Source organism: Aedes albopictus, chromosome 3 (genome assembly GCF_035046485.1).
Source record: "Aedes albopictus strain Foshan chromosome 3, AalbF5, whole genome shotgun sequence".
Lineage (NCBI taxonomy): Eukaryota > Metazoa > Arthropoda > Insecta > Diptera > Culicidae > Aedes > Aedes albopictus.
In genome coordinates this window covers 430,253,328-430,279,490 of record NC_085138.1, presented here as the reverse complement: position 1 = coordinate 430,279,490, position 26,163 = coordinate 430,253,328, and the positions used below count along the sequence as shown (strand labels likewise).

Below are 26,163 nucleotides of genomic sequence, written 5' to 3'. Positions count from 1 at the left end.
AAACAGTTTTCTTAGGATCTTTAAACGTTTTTTCTATCGTTAGACCCCCTTCCCATTCGAAGATGATGTGTTTGTGGTCTGACATTGATATTTCTTCAGAAACATGCCAGTTTTTTATTTTATCAGAGATAGACCGACTACATAGAGTCAAGTCCAAAACTTCCTGACGAATGAAGTTTTCAAACGTGGGCTTGTCACCAACATTACAAATTGACATGTTCTTGGAAGAGAGAAACTGTAACAGGTACTCATCTCTGGTGTTTATAATTGTACTTCCCACGGTGTGATGTGCATTTGCGTCACACCTTATGACGAAGGGGATGTTGTGTCGGTGGCTGTAGGCTACGAGCGCAGCTATTTCTGGAGGAGGGATTTCGTCCACGTCACCTGGGAAGTATGCCGAGACCATCAAGATCTCTCTACTCCCTCTAGCGGAAGGTACCTCCATCCTGACAGCTACGATGTCCCTTTTTATGAATTCTGAAATTGGAAAGTATTTACAGTTGTTATGTAATAAAATAGCCGCTCTAGGAGAAAGCTGGCTGTCATCATATACCAACTTACATGAGTGTTGTGGAATACCTTGTATTCTGGATTTATTGACCCATGGCTCTTGAATGAGGGCCACGGTTAGATTCTCTTTGGTGAACCTCCGACAGAGCACACCCGTGGCGCTCTCAGCATGGTGGAGGTTCACTTGCAGAACTTTAGTCGCCATTTCCGGGGTTCCCGCCTTTTTCCGGACGACGACTATCCGGCTTTGGATGTTGCGGATCATCAGGGTGTCGTTTGGTGTTACAGTTTGGGTTGTTTCTCTTCCCTGTAGCGACCTGGCCCGCCAGTTTCGCCTCTGTGGTCAAACTATCGCTTTTTGCACTCCCTTTGCCCTGTTTAGATACCTTTGGTTTGGTACCACTAGAGCAGGGAGTCGCATGTAAGCTTCGAGCTTTTCCTTTAGAGGCGGACTGACTAGCCTTTATGGTGCTTTTGGGGTGAGATTTACTAACCTCGCCCCAAGGTTGCAACCATTCATTTGCAAAGATTTACATTCATTTGCTATTATCTCAGTTCAGAAGCATGCTATCGAAAAACAATGTAATGGATGAATTTAACCTTGTAGTTTTATCTGAAAGTTTGCCGAATAACATTGGGGTCGCACACGCATTCCAAAGTCGTGAGCGAGCTGTGAAGGCAACTTTCCACAGCGTGAATGAAATTTACATTCACCGCGTGGAGAGTTGCCTCCACAGCTCGCTCACGACTTTGGTATACGTTTGCGACCCCAATGTTATTCGGCAAACTTTCAGATAAAACTGCAAGGTTAAATTCATCCATACATTGTTTTTCGATAGCATGCTTCTGAACTGAGATAATAGCAAATGAATGTAAATTTTTGCAAATGAATGGTTGCAACCTTGCCTCGCCCGAACCGGAGGCTTCCTCAGATTTCTCTTGGGTCGGCCTTCCAGTTAGCCGAACCTTGCCCGAACAGGAGGCCTCCTCAGATTGCTCTTGGGTCGGCCTTCCAGTCGGATTGGCGGTATCGGCAGTCGGTTGATCTGTAATCTTCCTTAGTTGGATTTCACCAAATCGGTAGTTGAGGGTGTATTTGGACTTCTTCAACTTTTCCATCGACGCACCCTCTACTGTGAAGATCCATTCGACATGAATGTCTTTCAGAATGGATCGTTTCACAATACGCCAATTAGTTGTTGTGATGTCATTTTGGCTTTCTATGAGAGCCTTTATTCGGTCGTCGTCATAGCTGGAGCTTTGTGGGAAGAATGCTCGGATCATCTCTGGACGTGGAATCGCCACTTCGTCCATTGCCATCAGCTCTGCACCTTCCCAGGGTTTCATGGATGGGGATATTCTCTTTAACCACTCAGCAGTCTCTTGATCCTTACAGATTAGAACCATGTAACCGGACTTGTAGATGAGGTTGTTGAATTTGGGTTTTATTGGCTCGTTTCGTTGTTGAACTACTCTGAGCAGGAGTGCTTCTTGTAGAAGGTCTAGCTGGGCTGTAGTGAGTTGGACGGTGGGAAAGTCTTTGGGTATTATCCCGACCTTCACGCTTTTGGCCATATCACTGTAGCTGATACCAGGTGTTTTCCTCATGGGTGGGTTTTGTTGTCCAGACACGTTTTTCTGAGGCGCGCTGTTTGTGGACTGTTGGGCGCGCTCTCTCGGATCCAGATGGTGCTTCACCCTTTTTTGTTTGGGGTCCTCTGTGGCGGATTTGTCTAGGTCGTTTCTCGAGCGTTTTGAGGAAGTGGGCTCGCTCTCCTTATTCAGGATTATGGACAAGGCCTCATTCCGGTCTTTTCCCTTCTCACGGAGAGTTCTAAGCTGCTTCCTCTGCGAGCGTGTGAGTGTGGGGAATTTCTTACTCGGAGCCCCCTTGGCTTCCGTAGAACCCTTGTTATCTTCGGATCCTTTGCTACTTGCTAAAGATTCTTGGGGGTTGATGACGATCCGTATACCATCATCTTCGTTATCTTCCATGTCTAGCAGGTTGGAGTCGGTCGATGAGGGGTGTTGTAGATCTGGATCAGCTTTGTCGAAACATGTGCTGCTCCGGGAGGTAGGCGTTGAGGGGCAGGATATTTCCATCTTCTCCTGCGAACTACTGAGTAGCTGGTCTTCGGTAAGGCCAAGCTGACTCAGAGTATTCTCCACTTCGCTCTCACACGACTGAGAGAGGCAGTCGTCACCTTGAAGGTTGTTTGTAGAATTTGTACTCATTTTTGGTCCCACGAGTAGCTAGGGAAATAAATGTCCGCTGCACCAGTGCCCCGCCGTAGTGCAGTAAGGGCTGCTTACTGGGGTGTTCGCCCTGGTGCACCCCAGGCTCCGTTCGCGGTTGAGCATGTTTAGAACCCCCTCAACCATTCAGCCCTCGGCACGGGTCGCATGACACCTTGGCATTGGGGTTTATCCATTTTTCTTTACACGATGGCCAGGGCTTAGGACCTGTAGCTCAAGTTCTCAATAGTTTCACGATCTTTCGGACATGCAACTACGGAGAACCATCATTGCTAGCGGAGTTAGCCAATTGCTTCACCTTTCCCGAAAGGTCGTCAACGCTTCGATCGATGGAGTTGAAGGCAATACCCTGAAATTCCTGGTATTTCGGGAGGTGACCAGCGATACACCGTCTGTGTCGTTCTCCACCACTCGATGGGACATTCCCGACAGGTTTGCTCTAGCTGACCCCGACTTCAGCACTCCCAGGAGAGTCGACATGATAAATTGGTGCTGAACATTTCTATTCGTTCCGCCGAGATGGACGATTTCTTTTACCAAACCATGATCTTTTGCTCGTCGAGACTATTTTCGGCTGGATCGTTGCCGGAAAGTTCGAAGACCCGCAGGAAACAGGCGAGCGATCCGCTGTAACTTGTCATGCGGCGACAGTGACCCCCGTAAACGAACTGCTAGAGCGATTCTGGCGCATCGAGGAGCTGCATGGACCAAACTACTCCGTAGACTGTAGAGGAACAGAAGCGCGAGAACTAGTATCAGGAAACCGTATCCCGCGATCCGACAGGTCGATACGTCGTCCGGATGCCAAAGCACCCCGATCACGAGCAAATGATTGGAGTATCGAAAGCATTTGCCATCCGCCGACTGAGGCCGTTAGAACAGCGACTGTCGAAAGACGAAGGTATGAAGAAGCAGTACCACGACTTCCTCCACGGATACATCGCCCTCGGCCACATGGCTGCTGTTCAAGAAGCTGAAGAAGACAATGCGAAAGCTTGTTAACTCCTTTGATGGGTCGGCCAACACCAGCTCCGGGCACTCGCTCAATGATTCGCTACTCGTGGGACCCGTGATTCATGACGACCTCCTGAGCCTAATCCTTCGTTTCAGGAAGTTTCCGGTAGCTCTGGTGGCGGACATTGAGAAGATGTATCGCCAAGTCTCGTCTCGATGCATCCACAGGACCGTCCACTACAAAGAATCCTGTGGGGTTTTCACGCGTCTGAGCCCATTCCAACGTATGAACTGGGCACAATCACTTATGGTCTTGCTCCGTCCTCGTTCCTCGCCTCACGAACTCTCTTACAGCTTGTCGAAGATGAAGGATGTCCGTTCCCGAAAGCTAGCGCGGCGATTAAGAAGAACGTGTATGTAGACGACCTCATCGGAAGAGCCGACAGCACCGATGAAGCCATCCAACTGCGTGAGGAGTTAGGCGATCTGCTTCAAAAAGGTGGATTTCGTTTTCGTAAGTTGTGCTCCAATTCACTTCCAGTTTTGGCTGGTCTATCTCTTGATGAGCTCGGAATGCAATCGTCCATGAAGTTCGACCCCGACGAAAGCATCAAAACCCTCGGAATTCGATGGGAACTAGAAGCGGACGTGTTTCGTTTGGACTTCTCCGTTACCGTGTAAAGAATCAACCGCCAACTAAACGCCTCATCCTCTCCGCTAGTGCACAGCTTTACGACCCCCTTGGCGTAATTTCTCCCGTCGTCGTAGAGGCGAAAGTTCTTATACAGAATCTCTGGCTCCAAACCTTGGACTGGGACGACGAAGTTTCTCCAGATCTTCAGCTCAGATGGACCCAATTCTGCGAGCGCTTTTCCATCTTACCAATTTCTTATCTGCAGAGTTACATTGCTTTGCGGATTCGTCTGAGACCGCATACGATGCATGCATATATGTGCGGTCCGAGGCCGCTGATGGGCACGTGCAAGTGAGTCTACTTGCTTCAAAATCGAGAGTGGCTCCCCTGAGTTCCACCAACATCCCACGCCTCGAGTTATGTGTCACTCTCCTCGCTTCTTGCTCGTACGAAAAGATCGTTAACGCTCTGGACATGCAATTTCAAGCATGTGTCTTCTGGTCCGACTAGACAATTGTCCTTCATTAGCTGTAGGATCCCCCGCGTACCTGGAAGACATTTGTGGCGAACCGAATCGCCGAGATTCAAGCTACTATCGTTGGTTCAAACTGGCAACATGTGGCTGGGAAACAAAACCCCGCTGATATGGTTTCACGTGGAGTCACCTTCGAAGAGCTGATCAACAGTGATCTGTGGAAGTTCGGTTCCATGTGGCTACGCAACGACAAGTCTACGTGGCCTTCGTAGTGTCTTCCAGAGAGAAACATCATGGATGAGGAACTCGAGCTGAGAAAGACGTGGTTCTCACCACCTAGATTCATCGTCCTGACCCCCTATTCGACAGGTTTTCGTCGTACCAAACTCTCCTCCATACAGTCGGATATTGCCGAACTACAAAACGCAAAGGCAGTCTTGGTGAAGCTTGTTCAGGCTGAAGCGTTTCCCGAAGACCTGAAGCGCTTGAAGAAGGGATTCACGGCTTCGAGCAAGTCGTCTCTTCGCTTGTTGAGCCCGTTTCCAGACGCTGAAGGACTAATCCGTGTTGGTGGCCGATTGTGGCTGTCCGATACACCGTTCGACCAAAGACCGAATTTTGTCTTTGGTACGACGTTAAACATCAAGTCGTCCTTCCCGGTTTTCGTCAGTTCACCCGACTTCTCCTGAAGTACTATCATCGTCAGCTTGTTCATGGCGGGATCATGATGACTCTTTCGGTCGTCCGGGACGAGTTCTGGCCATTGAATGGGCGGAAGGCCGTCCGAAGTGCTATACGAAATTGTTATGAGTGCAGCAGAGCAAAACCACACACCATGCAGCAACCGATCGGCCAACTGCCGATTGCCAAAGTTACCGCAAATGAAGCTTTTGTGTGTACAGTAGTATGGGACACACATCAAATTCTCGCTCCAGTCGACTTTTTTGATTCCATTCAGGTCCCATATAAACTGTGCAAAATTTCAGCGCAATCGGTGAAACTATAATTTAGCGCAAGCGGTTCAAAGTTTACATAGGATTTACTTGGGGAAAGTTACACTTTCAGATAAAAAATCCCAGAGGTCACCCCTTGTCTCCTTAATGCAAATCGATCAACGTTTCTTGTAGAAAAATCATTTATGAAACTTTCCTTCGAAGACCGCAAAACAATTGGATGCTTATGAAAAAAGTTATTGATTTATTTATTACCGATAAGTGATCCAACAAACGGCTTTTTGTTTTGTTTTATTAGCAGCACTGCAGCTGCTGCTTTGGCTGCTGCTGTTTCTGGGGGTGGTGATTGTTAGAATCCCAGCGTACGGTTTTACATCCAAACCGATCGAAACCGTAACCCGACCCGGGATTTTCTTCACACCAGAATAAAAACAACTACGTTTGTCTCATCGACGTCTAATTCCAGCGACAAAATAGTACGGACTAAAAATACAATTATAAACAAAAACACTTGATCAGCTAAAAGCTTCGTCGCTAACACACACATACATATTTGAGTAGGCAGTCAACTGACGGTTGTCCAGGAGGTTGACTCCACCTCATTTATCCATATTTCACCAAGGGGCTGCCACTACTCCAATCCAACAGTGATGCCTCCCGCCACCCCATGCAACAACGGCAGCAGCAGTGCTGCTGATAAAACAAAACAAAAAGCCGTTCGTTGGCTCTCTAATCGGTAATAAATCAATAACTTTTTCCACAAGCATCCAATAGTTTTGCGGTCTTCGAAGTAAAGTTTCATAAATTATTATTCTACAAGAAGCATTGATCGATTTGAATTAAAGAGACAAGGGGCGACCTCTGGGGTTTTTTATCTGAAATTGTAACTTTTCCCATAGTAAATCCTTTGCAAACTTTGAACCGCTTGCGCTAAATTATAGTTTCACCGATTGCGCTGAAATTTTGTACAGTTCATATAGGACCTAAATCGGATCTAATAAGTCGATTGGAGCAAGGAATAAACCCGTTCAACAGAAGTTAATCCGTTGGAGCGAAGATCCCCGTCTGAACGCGTACCTTGTGGTAGCTGCATTGAATACGATTGGCTGGTGGTACATCGTCCTGCTGTGTGGTCCCACGTTGCGCTGCTTGCTCATCGTCCCCGAAGTCGCCGCCCGAAAGGACCTGTAAATAGAGAGGCATAGAGAAACCCGCCCCGCCTTCATCTACTTAGCTGATGAGTTCATTATCCATAAAAAAAATAAAAAAAAAACAAAAATAAAAAAAAATAAATAAATAAAAAAAAAATCAGCTGCTTTTTAGCCTCTTCCATCTGCACTCCGCCGGAGATGGTACGCAACACCTTCCGTTCATAATCTCCAAGAGCGCGTTGGTCCTTTGCACGTATAGTCCATGCTCTGTGCCCATAGAGGACTACCGATCTTATCAGCGTTTTGTAGATAGTTAACTTCGCGTGACGGCGAACTTTGTTCGATCGTAGAATTCCGCGGAACCCAAGGGCTCGATTTCCTGCCCCAATGCGTGTCTGCATTTCTCTGCCGGTGTCGTTGTCGGTGGTCACCAGTGGGTCGAGGTACAAAGTACAAATTCTTCATCACCGTCGATAGAAATTCGGGGTGGCGGGCTTGGTGATTCTGGAGCCCTATGCCATCATGTAATTTGTCTTCGACACATTAATAACTAATCCGATTCGCCTGGCTTCATTCTTTAGTCGGATGTACGTTTCCGCCATCGTCTCAAATTTACGAACTATAATATCTATTTTTTTTCCTGTTGGGTACATTTTCCACTGCGACCAGTTTTTTTGATCTATTGTGGACGGCCCCGTTTTAATGTTTTTGCCCATATCAGTGTGTCATATCACTATGAGTTTGAGTGATTTCCACTTGCTGACTGTAGGCATTATCCCAGTACGGTATAACAGATCGAATGAAATGTATTACCTTGCTAGGAGAAGTCATCCATACATCTGATGGTTTTATAAAACCTTTATCGAAAAATGTGCATCTTTGTTAGAAAAGTGCTTCACAGGTACATAACAAATGTTCAGAATCCTCCTTGTCCCTATTACAGAAACGACAGGTATCATCTTCGAGTATACATAGTTGTTTCAAATGGTATTTACTTGCACAGTGCCCTGTTATAAGACCACAAAAAGTATTCAAGTCTTTTTTTGACAGGCTAAGAAGTTTTTGAGTTATAATTTTATTAGGTACTATAAAACTATAATATCTATATCACCAGCCAAACCAAGCAGCTGAACGGACTTCGTGAAAACCGTTCTACTCGTGTTTATCCTTATTACACCCACTAAAGCAATGTTCAACAGCAAGCACGAAAGGCCATAACCTTGCCGTAATCCTCTGCGAGATTTGAAGGGACTCGAGAGGGTCCATGATACTGGAACAACGCGCATAAGTCACTCACGTACGTTGCTGTATGCAGAAGGTCCGTTGAAAGTTATCCTCGTCTGACCAAGCTATGAGTAAATAGCTCTAGATCGCGCCAAATTGTTTGCATGCCTTGTATTATGATTATGCGTTCTTGATAGCAGTGTTAAATGGTGATGCATAGCAGGGTTCTTGATAGTATAGTCGAGTCTCTTACTAAACGAATTCCTATTAAATGGACTCCTCCTAGGGGTAACCGTTATAGGAGACTAAGAACTTATGAGATTTTGGCTTTTTGGGGTATGGACAATTATCTCGGGTGTGTTAAAATATAGCGCAATACTTTCTTTGGCAAAGTTTCAGGGCTTGAATAGATCTACCATTTAGAACTTCATATGATTAGTTGGTAACTTGGACGCTAGAGGCGTCAGTACAAGACTGACGCAAACCTCCAATGGTCGAGAACTGTCGTGGCCATGTCCTTGCGATTGCTTCGAGATGGGAATAAAGGATGGTTAGTTGGACACCTAAGAAAGATGTAGACAGCTGTACGATCTTTCAGACCTAGGTGTCACGGAAATTTGGGTGCTGTTAGTAAAAGAGCAAACTTCAAGGGATACGATTGGTCATGTGTGATGTTCAAATGAATGTATGCGTTATAGTCGATACAGTGATAGACATTCGTTTAGCCGAGGCCCAAAAATTTTCAAAAATTTGTCAGGAAACTCATACAAAAGATTTTATGATATTTTTTTTTATGGCAGCGATTGTATATCTAGTACTCTTTATGAAAAGGTGATACAACACACTTACATATACACTGAAACAAAAACGAGGGTAAAAACCTTTCAAATGTCATTTTTTGCCTAAACATTCGTTTAGTCGAGATGAATGAAAAATTGGTTTTCAACAGTATTTTTGTAATTTCGTGAGTGTATTTCGAGAATATACCACAATGCACTTAGTTTATGACGTGTTAACAAGATAACTGACCTAAAAAGTTGATTTATTTGTGACATTCAAAGAAACATTACAAAAAATGTCCCGATAAGAAGAAACGATGGTAAATTATTTTTTCAAGGAAAATGCTTTCTTTAAACACTCTAATGTAAGCTAGATTAGTTGTTTTTTAAAATATGGCACAGAATTATTGTTGGAAATGTTTAAATTATTGCATAAAATGTCGTGAGAAAATAAAGTATATAGATATTCGGTTGGTTAAACATCAAAATGGGAATGATAAAAGCTAAAATAAGTAGTTCTGTGTAGTAATAAAGACGTATCCTAATGCCTCTGAAGTATAACTGTTTAATACTAGCAATACTAATTGAATTAGAAGACTGCCAAGTGAAAGAACTGCAAGAAGAGTCGGAATTTTTGACCCCTGTTTATTTTAAAGCAGATGTTCATACAAAAATGCATGACATGGTCAAAACATTGGCTTATTTCTTTCAATCTGAAGAAATATATTATAAATGAGTATTAGATTTGAACCACATTCATTTTTAACATAATTAATGTGAAAAGAACGTCTAAATTATGAAACAAGTAGTTTATGTTAGAAATTTCATTGCCATTTCTCAAAATGTGAGACGCCCAATGTATGTTATTTCAGCCAAAATACAGTTTAGCAGATATTGGGAGCTATTAGAAGACATAATAGTAGCAAACGCTGTGATTTATACAAGTTAAACTATCATATTTCATCAAAACAATACTTAAATACGTGATTTTTTAATTGTTTTGAGATGCATGTAAAATTAATATGGCAACACTTCTAAAAACGATCAAATTCATGATTTACAAGTCATAATACAGGTCATCATACAAAATGATTGTGTTGGATATTATTCGAATTTGATAGTTTTTATTATGGAATTCTAAAAATGTAAAATTATGCTAAACGAATGTCTAGGCAAATTTTCTATTTTTCTTGTTTTATACGGCCATAAAATAAATAATATATGGTTTCATCCCGTTGACTAATGCAAATTACCTAGAAGATCCTCCAAAAATTAAAAAGAACATAATATTATTACAGTTGCGAAAAAAAAAGAAAAAAAAAATTGCCTCGTCGAAACAAATGTCTACCACTGTATTTGTTCAAGTGATGAAAAAGGCATCGAAAAGGACCGGAGACGCGACTGTCCGAGGATTACTAAAGCTACATAGGGTAGCGAACCACTTGGGCAGCGGCCGGTTTTTTTTGGCACTATTCGCTATAACTCAGTCAAGTTCAAACCAATTGATTTAAAATTTTGTACACGGCTATATAAAGCCTGTATCCGCAATAAACGGGACACAGAAGTACGCCAGTATCTCTGTAATGAATCGGTAAATTTGGCCAAATAATTGACTGAGAACTCTTTGGTGTATGTTTATTATTTATGCCAAATTTCATAAAAATCGATGCATTACTTTTAAATGTGGATGAAAAACAAATTGACGTGCTTTTAAGCATTTTGTACAATCATGACCAATTTTCATTCGCATAGTAGATGGTTCTTTTACGCTACAGTTCAAAGTTCTGTGATGATAATTATGACATTTTGTTAGCAGTTATGATACTTATAGAGACACTTTCTTGCAAAATTTCATCAACTTTGACCAATTGGTTTGAAAGCTACTGGTGTTGATAGGGGTGAGTGTTAGTGAAAATTTTTCGTGTCTTTCATGTGCGATTTTTGCCTATTCAGAACTTTTGAATTTCTCTGCCAATTTTCATGAAAATTTCACAGAAGCTAGTTTATTATGTGTATATTATGCCTGCTAAATTTGATGATTATTGGTATAGTACTTTCAATAGTACAAGCGAAACAATAAAGGGTGCTGACTTATTGCTGTCTGAGAGGCTAAAATCACGTTCAGTCCCAGAATATGTTTCGACTATAAAATTGTTGATAGTGCATCGATTTTTTTGAAATTTTGCCCATGCAACAAATGTAGATTGAGAGGTTTGTGTTCAAAATGTCAGCCATTTCGTTTGCCAAATTCAAAAGTTACAGCGCTAACAAGCAAAACTAGGGGCTGTACAAAATTCAATGGCGCACATTTTACTCTTTCGTTGCTACAACAAAAAGTACTGCACCGATTCACATGAAATTTTGTAGGTGAAATGAACACATCTTATGATGTTATTAGACAAAATTTCAGCAATTTTAATGTATCCATTGCAGAGTTACAGATGTGTTTCTGTGTCCCGAATATTGCGGATACAGGCTTTACTATATGTATCTCATCGCGTTCCAAAAATAGTTTCAATTGGTTCAGAATTGGCTGAGTTATAACAGAAAGTTCCCAAAATAGGACCCCTGCCGAGATGGTTCCACTTCCCTATATTAACCCTCTAATACCCAACCCCGCCTTTAGACGGGGGGTAGAGTTTGAGCATTTTTATAATTTTTGTTTCGCGGAAAATCAAAATTTGAGAAATTGATTTTTTAGTCACCTTCTAGAAGTCATTGTTTATTTTGTATTAAATCGCTACAATTAACATATATTTTTTTAATTTTTCCCAAATCATTCTATCCTAGTTTTATAGTTTAAGAGAATGGAATACACTCTTTAATTATTTTCCTTAAAATTACACGGAAATTAAAATTTTCTATGAAAAAAAATATTTCAACAATAATCATAAAATCTCAAAATGATTTCATATAAAAAAAAAATCCGTACACCAAATAGGCTTCCAGAAAAAATATAAAACTGTGAGGATGTTCAAAAATAAAAATTAAAAAACTAAAACCGAAATTCACGAAATCGAGAATTAAAAAGAATCATCTTCCAAAACATGTTTAAATCGATTTAAGATGACGAAAAATGATATTTAGATCAAAATAAAAAATTTGGGTATTAGAGGGTTAAAATTCCTAAAACAAAATGTTAACGCAAGTCTATGCAGAAAAATATGAAGACGCGCACATCTGGCATTGCTGTATAGCAAATAAGACCAATTCTATGAATCAGATTGGGTACACAAAGACATCTTCTTTAGATTCACACAACTTCCAAGAACGAAGCAACTAATTTCTCGCAAGAAAATGCAAACAACAAACGGTTACGTTTCCACTTAATCGATCCCACAGGACCATCATCCGTTTCCATACCCTTGGACAAACATACGGATCTCACACTTTTCAAAATACCGATGAGTTGGGAAATAATTTTACCCACAGATATCGTCTTTAGCGTAGCCTAGAGGTCACGCTCTCTCGCTATCCTCCTTGGAACAAACTTCCTCGTCGGTGATGATGGAGGGAAACTCAGCCCTCAGCCTCGATCATTTTGGTGACATTTTTTGCTACAAGTCTGTCATCTAAGGATTCCGAATAAGCCCTGTACAAGTGTGGTAGGCACTCAATCTCGGTCCCGCTTGACATCAGAAGAAATCCACACATCAGGCACCACCGTATGGTTTTGCTCGCAGCATACCAACATCTTGCAGGGGAGAAGACAGAAGAAAAACACTACAAAATGTTCATTGGCCGAACCCCCCCCCCCCCCCCCTCATGACCACGTGGTTTATGGACAGCCCCTTAACTGTGAGAAAATGTCCCCTTCGAAGGACCGCTTTTCTGTTTATTTGTTTTTGCTACCGTTTTATTCTCACCCATTTCAGGACCCTCACTAGTTGGTCCCGTATCACGAGATAATAAGTTTTCCATTTGATCGAGACTGGCTGAAATGTCCCCTGCCGCGGGACGACAACGCACTCCGCATAGGTATAGGGTCGCATCCGTGGAATTCTGCTGGTTCAGTGAAATTCGTTAATTTATTGAATTTTCATCTCCACGCTTGAATTGATGCTCAAACAGATTCCGTTCAAAGATGCTTCCGCCTTTCTCTCGGCCAGCGACTCGGCGCGCGAAGAACCGAAACTCGACAAATCATTGCGCTGAAGATAATCCGTTTTCCGAGAGATAATTAATGCCTTTAGTCTTTACAGCCCCGGCGCGTTCGGACTAATGGGGAGCCGTTTTCTTGCTTTCCCAACAAGACGGATGATACTCGAGTTCGGCCGGGTGGCGTGCGGTAGGTGCTTTTGAAAAACAAAGACGACGTAATGAGTTTGAATTTGTGGTATTAATTAGCCGGGAGATTAATTAATTTATTCACGGGAAAACGAGCAACGGGTTGGGAGTGGGAAATTTTTTGACTCCAGTCGAGAATTTCGGTTGAACTGTGTCTGTCAATCAGATGTGAACATGTGAATGTGAGGATAAACTAATTAACTAGCAGGAGTAAATAAATACTGTTTAAAGCTGCAAATCTTTCATTTTATACAGTCAAACATTTGTGACTAACTGGAAAATAGGCAACGGAAGCATAACTGAAAGCCGAACTTTTTCATTTATATTCGAACTTACATTCCAGGAATAAATTCAACATACAGCAGGTTTTTTAGCTTTACAAAACCATTCTACAACAATGCTTTGAACTACAACAATCATAGAGAACGCAGAATTTTCATCACGGCGTCGTTGGTCACAAACATCAGCCCCATCATTCCCACAACATTCCTCAGTCATCTGCCTTGTATAATTGTATCCTGTTTCCCACTTTCCTTCAACCTAACCGGAAAGTACTAGAGCGAGAGATTTAATCAACACAGCGAAAATACTGCCACAGTTTAAACTTCTGCGACAGACTTTTATCACTTTTTGGTTCGTTCCAGCAAGGACCAAAACCGCGAAGTAGGATGAGGGTGGCGACGACGTGCCAGCAAAAATCGTTATTCGCTGTGTAGGGGATAAAAGTTTAAAGCAATCAAATGGGATAAAATTCAACAACACATTCACCCAACACTTTAAAGAAGATTTCGTTCTTTCTAATTTTTTCCTTGAATTTCTCTTTTTTATTTTTTTTCCGCAAAATATTGAATGTTTGTTGTTTCGTTCTACCTTATCTACTATGTTCCTCATAAACAAGTGTTCTCTATGATCTTCTCTCACAGACCAAATTGAAGGTTTGAAAAGAGTTGAACAGTAAAAATCTTTACAAGTTAAAACAAACCTATGGAGACGCATGGTTCTTACAAAAATCAAATTTATTCGGAAATAAACCAAATTATCGTAATTTGTTCTACACATTATCAACCACTCTCCTCTAGGGGGTGGACCTTTTGGTTTGTTAGGTAATCCTGTGTGCTTGTTAAAACAATCATGCCATCGCACCAAGCGCCAAGCGAAGCATCAGCGGAGTGCGTACTTGTTTGGCTTGTAAATTTTACGAGTAGGTATGCTATGTTGCACTCAAAACAACGGACCTTGATGGGCCAAGCGGGACCAAGAGGTTGCAGTGCATGTAAACATTTTCTGTTGACAAATGGAGAAATTTCTGGAGCAGAAAGGATCACCGAGAACACAAATAAACCAAGAGGGTGGTAGTGCGAAAAATTGCATCAACTCAAATCAACTTTTTTTTATTGCTAATTCGGAGGGGTTGCGATTTTTAGGGTTTTTTTTATCAAAAACAAAAAAATGATTACCAGCGTGTGTACAGAGAAGTTGAAGGTATTTGTATACTGTTATTGCAATTCCACGAAAAATTGCACCATTTATTTTTTGGTGTTTCATCGTGACAATACAAAACAAATTTTCAAATCGGTAACGGCGATTTGGATACGGATTTGTTCTAGTGATGATTGCACAACTGTAAGCTCGTGGTACGAAACGATTTTTATATTATTATCTATTCGTATGAATTCTACTTGTATAACCCTTTTTAGCTTGTATCTTAAACTCGAGCACAGATCGAAAAAAGAGTGTAAAATTCTGTGGCATATGATGCACATGATTGGAGCGTGGGATATCACAGAAGTTTACATGACATTTCATGTAAAAGTCATAAAATATCATGTAAACTTCCATTATATGTCATGTAATTCAGCATGACTCTGAGTATTTACATGACATATAACACAAATTTACATGATATATCATGTAAACCATCATAACACTAAGTTTACATGACTAGAATTAAGTTTACATGACGTGTAAATATCATTATTTTTATCTGTGAGTATTCTAATTCATTCAACCTACCCTACATACAGTGAAAAGTTATATTTCATGGGTTCATGTGCAGCATTTCTCCCATGGGACCTGGTAGATAACAGCTATAGCAGGAGCAGCAGCAGCAGCAGCAACAGCAACAGCAATGGACGCAAGTGGATAATAAATGTTGGATCCCTTTCCTTTGAGCAATGTTGGAACGCGACGTACTGGCCCTCGCCAGGAGGGATGCACAAAAGGACGAACATTGCGGTACATGTTTTCAATTTACAGTAGTTGATCCGATTGTGTACACACTAGTGCACGTATTTATGCAATTCAGTAATCATAATTTCTATTTTATACTAGCAGTCCCGGCAAACGTCGTACTGCCTGCCTACTCTGTTTTTGACAACCGGTTCCATGAAGAAATGCCCCTCAAAATGGACATTTTAATTTATATAGATAACGCATTTTGGTATCATAATGCCAATTTTTTCCAAACTGGTTCATTGTGCAACTGAAATGTGTTGCATAATAAAAAAAAATGGTTGCATAATTAAAGAGATGATGCATAAATATTTGTATGGAACTCTAAAAGCATCCTGGAAATATCAAAATTCCTTCTGATATTTTCTTGACAGCATTAATATTTTCCGCATATCTGCGACGTGACTCAAATATTAAGCCGGCCCACTGTGCAGACTGATGGATTGGAAGATAATTAAAAAGCTTAAGGCAATCAGGTTATCCACCTATGAATAACATAATTGACTAACCTTTTTGAATTGAATGAAGGAAGAAACAGGGACAACCGTACCAACCCTTTCGTTTTAGGGAATGGTGTATGAACATAAAATCGTTGGGAGTGGTGCTGCTAAGAAAGTTAATGCACACTCCGTTATAGGGTAGTAGACGTATTTCGGCCCGGGGCATGTATTTTAGCCCACCCTGGGATTTTTATTACATTTATTATAAAATCTCTACAAAATCTTGGCAAATGATTATCGGAAGTTTGGTAGAGATTATATGATAAATGTAATAAAAAACCAGGGTGGGCCAAAATACATGCCCAGGGCCAAAATACGTCCACTACCCTAGTTGGAGTCTCTTCTCCTGGGATGGGGCACTGGCATTTCTCCATGTGTCCTGGCTTCGAAGCCTATGCTTAATCACCATTAATAGCTCTCTGAAACGATAAAAAAGGGATGAAACTCGTTGTAAAATTCGATTTTCTTAGCAATCTTTCCATTTATCCAACTTGGCAAGTCTCGTTGGATAAATGTACGACTCGTGGTTGCAGTCTTCAAAGGAGTTGGACAACGTACGAATCCCTCGGAGTTACTTTCCGGGATTCGATCCTGTTTGTTACGAAGACTGAGCTGCACAGATTCGTGGATGGAAGTGAGCAAGCGTATTCATCGGTAGCGTACTTCTTCGTGCAAGATCGACGGCAGACTCTAGCATTAGTTGCACCCAAAGCGATGGTAGCTCTTCTACAGCTAACCTCCGTACCACGATTGGAGTTGCAGGCTGCAGTGATTTACGTACGTCTACGCAAGATGATCATTTGGTACAGATCAAACGCGCATTTTTTTGGACCGCCTCAAGCACCGTTGTTTCGTGGGTGAAATCAGATACTCGCCGATATCGGCTGTTCCCGTTGTGGTTATGAACTGGAAACCCCTGGTCGATTTCTTGTAGCAAATCACAACACCGTTATATTGGTGGTAATAGAGCTTTAGCTGCAAATTTTATTTTTAATTAGTTTAAGTTATAGGTTAATTCCATGTTTGTACTCACAGAAAATCGTTTGCATGGGTAATTTATTGCACAATTCTAACCGTACTACCGTTAACACGAAGAGTATCTGTATATAGTTTAATTTAGGTTAAGTTCAAACAATTTAGACTCTATTTTACAATTTGTGTAACGTTTTGCATAGGTCCTCGGGGATAACAAACTATGAATTTTTATAACTGTAGATACTGGGCACAAATAGCTGTAAGTTCAAATTAGATTAAGTTTTAGCAATACATTTTTGATTAAAGTTCAAGTGAGTTTTCACCTTACACAAGTGTTCTTCACTATACTTTGGCCAACAATAACGATGACGAGGCGGGCCATCACATTGCTCTATTAATTGTCATCACCCACCACTACAGATTCCCTGACATTAGTTTGACGGTTCCCTCCGGCCGTAATCGGAGCGTGACCAGAAGTGTTGCCAGTATCAACATCCTCACCCCCGTAACACTGGCCACCAGGTCCAGTTCTACCAACCTCACCAACCTCTAATACTGCCAACCTAGCCACCGGTCTACGAACAAGTCCCCTCGCAGTTTGGGCAATAGCTTGCCGTACTCTCCCATCAGCCCCTTGAATGGTTTCGACAACACGGCCTCTTGTTCACTCGTTTCTTTTTCCTTCACCGACCACCAGGACCAGTTGTCCTTCCGCCACTGCTTTTGCCACACCACTTCGGTCGTCTTGTCAGCGTTGGCAAATACTCTTTAAGCCACCTCCTCCAAAACATGTCGAGCTGGTGCTGAACTTAGTGCCAAGATGAGCGGAGAGCTACCGCTAGATCCGTTGCTTCGACAGCAGGTTGTTTAACGCCGCTCGAATTGCCCAGCACAAAATGATTTGGAGTGAGAGCTTCGCTTTCCTTCGACGTTAGCGGCAGATATGTGAGAGGACGGCTGTTCACGATAGCTTCGGCTTCCACCATAAACGTTTCCAACGCCTCGTCATTCAGTTTACGGTTGTTGTTGTACGCCGCTTCAACGGCTGTTTCCGCTCCCATACTCCGCCCATATGCGGAGTGCCAGGTGGAATGAATACCCACTTGGTAGCGGTGCCCTTGAATGTTACGGCCAACTGCTCAACTTGATCCCGAAGAAGTCTGGCGGCGCCTAGAAAATTGGTTCTGTTGTACGAATAAATATCGGCTGGTGCTCCTCTGCGACAAATGAACCGTCGACTGCATTTGACGCACGAATCCGTGGTTAGACTGTGAGCCACTTCAACGTGTACCGCCCGTATGGTCAAACATGTGAACACGGCCATCCAGCGTTTTGCGTTGCTTCTCCCGATCTTCACTGTTAACGGCCCAAAGAAATCCAGGCCTGCGTAGGTAAACGGTCTCATAAACGACGCCATTCTTGCTAGTGGCAGAGGTGCCATACGGGGAATCTCCAGTGTGCTTTTGTAGACTCTACACCATTGACAAGCTTTAGCTGCGCCTTCAACCGCCGGAAATTTTGTTTGCATATTGACATTTGGGGCTGCCCCGATTCTGCCATCAACGCGAAGGATGCCTTGCTCATCCAAAACTGGACATAGTTGATAGAGGGCATTAGATTTTCCCAGAAATTCTTGTTCGGTCCTAGGCTTCGATCAGTTGCGTACAAGGACAACCATTTTGTCCGAAAAAGATTGCCACTGTGTCTCATGAATAAGCAGACATTCAGCTCGTACCAGTTCTTCAGAAGCTAACGGGCCAACTAATCCCTCCTGTCGTGTGACTTTCCGCTTTGGGTTCTCAATGAAACGTAAAACGTAAGCGACAGCTCGAGTCGCTCGGGTAAGCTGAGAGAAGCGCTCAAGTTCTACCAAACGTACAGGAATACTTGTAGCCTTATGCGCATAGCAGGGCTCTTCTTCTGTGAGGGCGTCGATGTTTTCTGCACTGGTCATTCGTCTTCTGATAATTGAAGAAAACCGGGACTTCTGAACCATACGCTGTTCGCCCGTTAGGTCGGGCCCGTTTCCCCACTTCGTTGCAAGATCTGCTGGGTTCTGTTTGGTTGGAACCCACCGCCAGTTTGCAACATCGGTGATGATCAGAAATTCTCCGATCCTGCACGCGACGAATTGTTTATATCGTCGATGGTCAGCTCGCAGCCAGGAGAGGACGGTTGCTGAGTCACTCCAAATGACTTTCCTCGAAATGCGTAGAGTATGGTTTTCTTCCACGAACTGCGACAGTCGAGCGCCCAGTACTGCAGCCTGTAACTCCAATCGAGGAATGGATTGAGTCCTCAAGGGAGCCACCTTCGTTTTCGTTGCAATGAGCGCACATTCTGGTAGTCCATCAGCGTTGGATGTCCGAAAATACGCTACTGCACTGTACGCACTCTCACTGGCATCCACAAAAACGTGAAGTTGAAGATCCTGATATCTCTCCTTAGTAGCAGCAATGAAATAGCAGCGAGGAATTTTCAGGAACATTTTTAAACAGGTAGGTCCAACTTTTCCACCTTTGATGCAGATCGTTGTTCACTTTTTTGTCACATTATATCCCTTCTCTCCAGACTTCTTGAAGAAGAATCTTCTTCTTTAGTAAGATGTTGGTCGCTCTGCAACAGGTCATTAATATCTTCCTTCATCTCGGTTGAAAAGGTGAATGAGTCTTCCTGTGTCAACCACAGGAGCCCGAGTACACGGTCGAAGTTGCTTTGCTTGTCCGTTGCGAATTTCTTGTCTTCTCTGGGTTTAACTTCACCTAAAGCGTTCAGAACTTCGCTACTATTGGATAACCAGTTCCTCAGCTCGAATCCTCCATGTGCGTGGATGAAACGCATTTCCTGGGATACTTTTATTGCCTCCTCTGTGGACTCATAACTTTTAAGAGAGTCGTCCACATAATGATTGTCGACAATTCCTTCGACTGCTCGAGGGTACGTCTCTTAAAACTCCTTGGCATTCTAGTTTTTAATATATTGCCCTAATGCCGGGGAGCAGGTCGAACCGAACGTAGCAACATCCATTAGGTACACTTCAGGTGTTTCGGACGAATCACAGCGCCAAAGAAACCTCTGCGAGTGGCGATCTTTCTTGCGTATAAGGATTTGGTGAAACATCTCCTTTATATCAGAGCAGACTCCCACATGAAATTGACGAAACCGTACTAGAACACCAGGAAGGGACGTAAGTTGGTCGGGACAATAAGTTGAGCGAGATCCCGTTCACGGCTGCTCTAGCATCCCAGATCATGCGAATCTTGCCTGGCTTCCGAGGGTTCACTACTGCTCCTAGCGGCAAGTACCATACGCGTCGAATGTCCGCGCTTGCTAGCTCCTCCTGAGTGGCACGATGTGCATATCCTTTGGCCTGATAATCCTCCAGCTGTGTCTGTAACTCTTGCTTCAGAGCCGGGTTCCGCATCATACGTTTCTCCAGGCACTCCAGTCGTCGACGAGCCATACCATAACTATCAGGAAGTTCAACATCGTCAAACTTCCATAATAGGCCTGTCTCAAAATGATTTCCGACCCGCACTGTAGTATTCTGTAGTATTCGCAGAGCGCGTTCTTCTGCTGCTGATACGAGAGGAGCTACGGGCGGTACACTGATGTCTTCCGTAGAGAAGAAATCCTTGACGAGGTTGTGTAGTGACTGGTCCCATGCACATCCACAGGCATGGTAGTTTACTGATAATTGTTATCCGTCGCACGCTTTACCGCCATAGATACACCAGCCTAGTCTGGTTTTGGCAGCGATGGGTTCGCGTTTGTATCCTTCGCGCACTTTTAATGGAACCATCAAATCTAGATTGTTGACTCCAATCAGTAGCTTTGGAGTCGCCTTGGAATAGCTCTTAACAGGAAGACCTTTAAGATGTGCGAACTGCTCGGAGAGATGATCGTATGGCAGCGATTGTGTGGGCAACGAAAACTCCTTTACGATTTACTTCCTCGAGTGAGTATCTTTTCCCATCAGTTGATGAAACGGTAAGCGACAGTTGCTTCGACCCCTTCTCTGTGCGTGATACGTTCGCTGTCCATAGCAAACATAACGGCATCGTTACACCTTCGACGCCCAACTCTGACCAGGCTGTCTTCAACTAGCGTCAAAGATGATCCATCGTCAAGGAACGCAAAAGTATCCGCTGATCCTTTGGGCCCGTGCAGGGTCACTGGTAGTATTCTGAAGAGTAGCGATTGTTTCCTCTGCCGATGCGTATGGTTTAATGTCATTAAATTTTAGTTTCAATATCCAAAGAAATTTTACTTCTGTTCTCAAGATATCTCTGATTAGATATACAGTGGTACAAATTCGTTTAAACGCACTTGATTTTTTTACGCCAAACTTTACTTGAAGGGCTTCTGTGTTTTACTGGTATATATTTTGACAGACACCCACGTCATATACTATCTGCACGAATAAAGAGGAATTCTTTTCAATTCGTTTTATTTTTTTTTTAAAGAATAACTATATAATTTCTGGAGGAAAATTCGTTTAAACGCACTTTTTCCAATTTTTCCATAATTGTTATTGGCAAATTATTTCATAATTTTTGATATCCATATGCATTTCTACAAGTACTATTACATGTGATACTTAGAGCGTTATTATCATAAATTTTAATATGCAGCAACATACAGAGAATGTTTAGAGAAGTATGTGCGTTTAAACGAATTTGTACCACTGTAGTAGAGCCTATTTGGATTGAAGGAAGAACACATTTAGTAATTTTTGTGTGGTATTGTAAATTTGACTTACTTTCCTCTGTGTGGGTGAAAACGTCAAACCGGTATAACTTTATTCGTCGTGAGAAAATATTACACTTTATAATGTCGCATAAAGTATTAATATATTGTTGATAAACGTTCAAAATTTCATTCGATTCGGTTCACTGGTTTTGGAGATATGACAGTTCAAAAATTGGTTGCATAAAAAAGCGTTTTACGAGAATGATTCTAGCTTCGCGAAAGATTAATTAATCGAGTCCAAATTTGTACCAGTGATGCACATATAATAGGTTGACAAACAGTCAAAATTTGAGAATTTTGGATGCATTTTGGATTTTTTGGAGAGAGAAAAAAAGTTGCCTGTCCCAAACATTTTGGCCACCCCCTGAAAATAGAGGAAATCTTGAAGGAAACGCTATATGAACTCCTGAACTCCCGAATCGCTAAAATAAATTATGCAAAAATTTCTGGACGACTTCCTGGAGGATTTTTTTAATGAATCTCTGAAGCAATTCCAGTGAATCACCAGTGTTAATTTTTAACAGAAACCCTGAAGCTATTCCTGATGCACTACTTGAAGAAATACGTGCAAGGGATCTCTCCGTACACAATGTACTGAGGATTCATACTTTTTAACTAAAGTTATTAGGGATATTCACCAAACAGATTAAATTGCTGCGTAAGCCATGATTTTTTGCTTATTTGAAATGTTTCATGATTTTGCGAATGAAATAGGTAATCGAAGATTGCCTTGGTGATCGCGACGTTTAATCAGTTTAATCAGTTTACTGTTAAGTTAAGTGAATCCCCCTATTATCAATCAAAATGGAGTACTGTATCAGGGTGACAAATTTTGAAAACTTCTTCTATCCGGAATAATCATCAAACTTGGAATCTTCAAAGTGGGCTGTTATTGTTATCATCATTATACGAACTATTCAGGGTAAACCTGTAATCCTTACTGGATGATCCTGGGGGCACCGAATACTACACTGCCACTTACGTGCGTTGGCCGACAAGGTTGGCAGAAGCGATCCGAGCCCTTTTGTCATGTAAAATGTTATTACATTCATTTCGTTGAGTGCTGCTTGCGGCCACCCGTACCTACCCGCGATTCAGCTTAGGGAAATTCCGCCCCAACAATAGGTGCACTACACAGTGCCAGGATTTTTCCTGAGGGAGTGCAAATGTGTGCCGGCTGTAGGCTTTCGTCGCAGTTTCGGCATCTCATTCCTTTGCGCTATCTGGCAGGGGTGACTATATTGCCACATTTCATCATTCGAATCGGAAAACGGCAATCCATTCGTCGGAATGAGCAATGAGCCCGGATCGTTGTCGGTCGGCCGGGTATCAGGTGCTAAGGAATCTGCCCATTTGTGCGCACACCCTCCTTGAATTATTTTGAAACATAATCAAGATGGTGACTCACAGATAGCGGTTCTAAGCCGGGAGGCCAAATTTACACTTCATCAAATGAACTTATCGCTTTAAAAAGTCAATTGTAAGCAGCGGGGGAACGAAGCGTCGATTGAAAGTTTTGTTCTTGAATGGTGCCCGCATCCACAGGGATTGATCAATTGAAGGCTATTTTAAAGCCGATTAAAATCAGAGTGGTGTTGTCGAAGAGAGTGTGTTACATATTTAAATAGGGATGTGATATCAATTGAAGCACAATTGGTAGGTGTTAATCATTTTCTCTATTAATAGATAGACTTCATTTCACATAATATCATTTAAGTCTTGGAATTAAGGAAGCTGTTTTCTATCTACAAGTATAATTCGTAATTGATTTGTTCGACTGAGATGGACGTTCTCAACAGATTGCTTGCAATTACAATTACGGAACTGGCACAAAGTTGTAGTCATAGTAAATATAACCCTTCTTCTAAAGGATCGTCATCTTAAATATACCTAACTATGCCCTAAAATCGCATCTAATGGAATAAATTAATGATTAATAACACAGTCATAGTCTTCTCTTGTGAATGCTCCTTTTGGCGAAAGGTACCTGTTCTTACCACCCATCTTCCAACTTAACTGCCAGACCGTTCATTTTCCACACTGTAACTGCAAACGGTAAACTTTTTCGGTTCACTTGCGGATACTTGGGTCTTGAAGTTTGGCACAACTGCAACCGTCGTTGCATTTACCGCCGTACTGCTGCCGCTGCTGGTGGTCGGGGTAACTTCCGGGGAGTTTTCCGACACTACGCTGGTTGTGAGATTGCTTGCAAAGTTGTAACGGATTTCCTCCAGCTTGGCCCCGGCCAGCAAATCTTGCGACTGCGATTCGAAAAGTTTGATGACCGACGGTCGCTGGACTTTGACCGGTTCCAGGTGGCCACCGGTGCTCTTTTGCTGCTGTTTCTGTTTGAGCTGCTCGATGGCGTCGTTGTAGCTCGGCAAACCGGATACGATCGTATAGCTCGGCAGGGATTCCACGTCGTACGGCGGAGGAGTTTCCAGGTCCATCGAGGAAAGCGTCTGTGACCTGGCGTTAAGCACTGAAAGTGAACGGGAAAATGAAGAAGAGAACGCTCATTAGTGACACGCTGTCAGGCCGGTGGACACCGAATGGTTATTCTAAATTTGAAGCTGTCTGTCAAACGGCTTGATTCTTTTGAAAATTGTTACGTTCGCCCAAATTATCTCAGCTGGAATAGGCAGGAGACCAAAGGGGAACGCCGGTCGATAATGTGTTTCTTAAAGAAATGCCTCCTGGAGCGAAACGTCCATTCCGATGACGACGAGAAAAACATAAATAATCATCATGCGATTAACGGTTAGGGATAGGGAGAGATGTAGTCGATTCAAAGCCACCCCATATTGATAAGGCAGCAGAGCAATATACACCTCATAAAATCCCCTGTTTGAATTCATACTCAGACGTGCTGCTTAGAAATATTACGAGATTTGCATTCGACTGATATTGCATTGCAATATGGTCTTAATAGATTGAATGTGAGTATGAAATTTCCTCGAAGACTAACGGCAATACATATTGTAGAAATCGTACGTCGTACCTACTATGTGCAAGAAAATAGGATTAAGTCCAGGCTGCAGCATTATAACCATCTGTACATTGAGGAAGGTCAGAAATCAGCAGATCAAATATACAGTAGTCAGCACACCACATGAGAACGAGAAATGTGATTGCATAGTTAAAACAAACAAACGGGGCGCAGAAACGACAGTGTTCATGTAAATTCAATTGATTACTCGAGTGGAAGACTCGGAACTGCTTATGTTTGCATAGATTGTTACTTTCGAAAAAACGATTCGAAAAATTCATCATACTGATTCAATCACAATCTAAATGACAAAGTGAACAGAGATCGAATAACTAGCAGAATTTGGAATTATTTGATGATTAAAATATAAAAAAAGAATATATGTTTTGGGAATTTATGATAAGCGATCATTTGCTTATCTGACGACTTGACTCCTGAAGAGATACTCACCAAGCTTGCAAGACAGAATAACCTGGCTGAATCTCATGACGTGAAGATTATAAGGCTACAAAAGGCGAAATCGCGGAAGTCAAATCCAATCGATGCAATCTTGGAGGTCGATGCACGTTCGTTTGAACATTTGATAAGGTCGAAACGTGTCAACATAGGATGGAACCGTTGCAAAGTTGTAGAAGTAGTCAATGTTCTTCGATGCTATAATTGTTCCGCCTACGGCCACAAGGCGTCCTCATGCAGTTGCAATGCATGTTGTCCTAAATGCTCTGGTGATCATAATGCTGACGAATGTGAAGCTGACTTCGTAAAATGTGTTAACTGTGAACGACTTAACAAGGATCGAAAATCACCATATGATGAAATTGTCGATGTCAACCATTCAGCGTGGGGAACGGATTGTCCCATTTACCGGAAACGTGAAAAGATTGCTAAACAGCGCATTGATTACTCGACATAGCAATTAACGATTGTATAACATTTTGCCGAAAACCATTTCGCGGAATTCCTTTTCGCGGTGTAACATTCCGCGGAATGACATTTGGCGGAATGAACCATTTCGCGGAATGCACCGTTTCGCCGAAAACCATTTGGCGGAATGTACCGTTTCGCGGAAAATCGTTAATAAGAGCAAAAAAATTAACTTATCGAGAGACAACATCATGATGATATTCAAAATTCAAATCAGCAAATGAAAAATTGATTACTTCATATCAAAAATTCATTTTTGTAGCAGTATACTTTAAAAGAACAGCCTATGTATGAAAGAAGGGACATTCTCTGATAATATTAATTTAGCAGTTATGCCAAAATAAGTATAATGCATACAATTTATGAAAGAACAGTTTTGACCAGAAGAAGGAAAAGTTTCGTATTGAACATAACAACGTTAAAAGCAGCGTTTGTTTGAAAGATGGAAAAAACCTGTGATACAAAAATGATTTTTTTTCTAATATGTTTCACAACAGTTTGGATTAGTTAGAACATACAAAAAAAAATGAAAGAGAAATCTGGTAAAGTTATCTCTAGGGGTGTT

The 26,163-nt window shown here is 42.1% G+C and overlaps 2 protein-coding genes across 2 annotated transcripts in view; both read right to left on the bottom strand.

Moving 5' to 3' along the window:
* Window positions 1-282: 282 nt before the first annotated feature.
* LOC134292078 (uncharacterized) lies at window positions 283-2,943 on the bottom strand. Its single transcript, XM_062860807.1, has 2 exons — window positions 1,480-2,943; window positions 283-1,007 (listed from the first exon to the last, which is right to left on the bottom strand). The coding sequence occupies exons 1-2, from the start codon at window positions 2,746-2,748 to the stop codon at window positions 708-710; spliced, it is 1,569 nt and encodes a 522-aa protein (XP_062716791.1). The 5' UTR covers window positions 2,749-2,943; the 3' UTR covers window positions 283-707.
* Window positions 2,944-23,342: 20,399 nt separating this feature from the next.
* LOC109621475 (protein commissureless 2 homolog) overlaps window positions 23,343-26,163 on the bottom strand; it is a 96,649-nt gene continuing 93,828 nt past the window's right edge. The window contains exon 2 of the mRNA XM_020075504.3: window positions 23,343-24,167. Coding sequence (XP_019931063.2) covers window positions 23,698-24,167 — 470 coding nt within the window. The 3' untranslated portion in view covers window positions 23,343-23,697. The remainder of the gene's footprint in view (window positions 24,168-26,163) is intronic.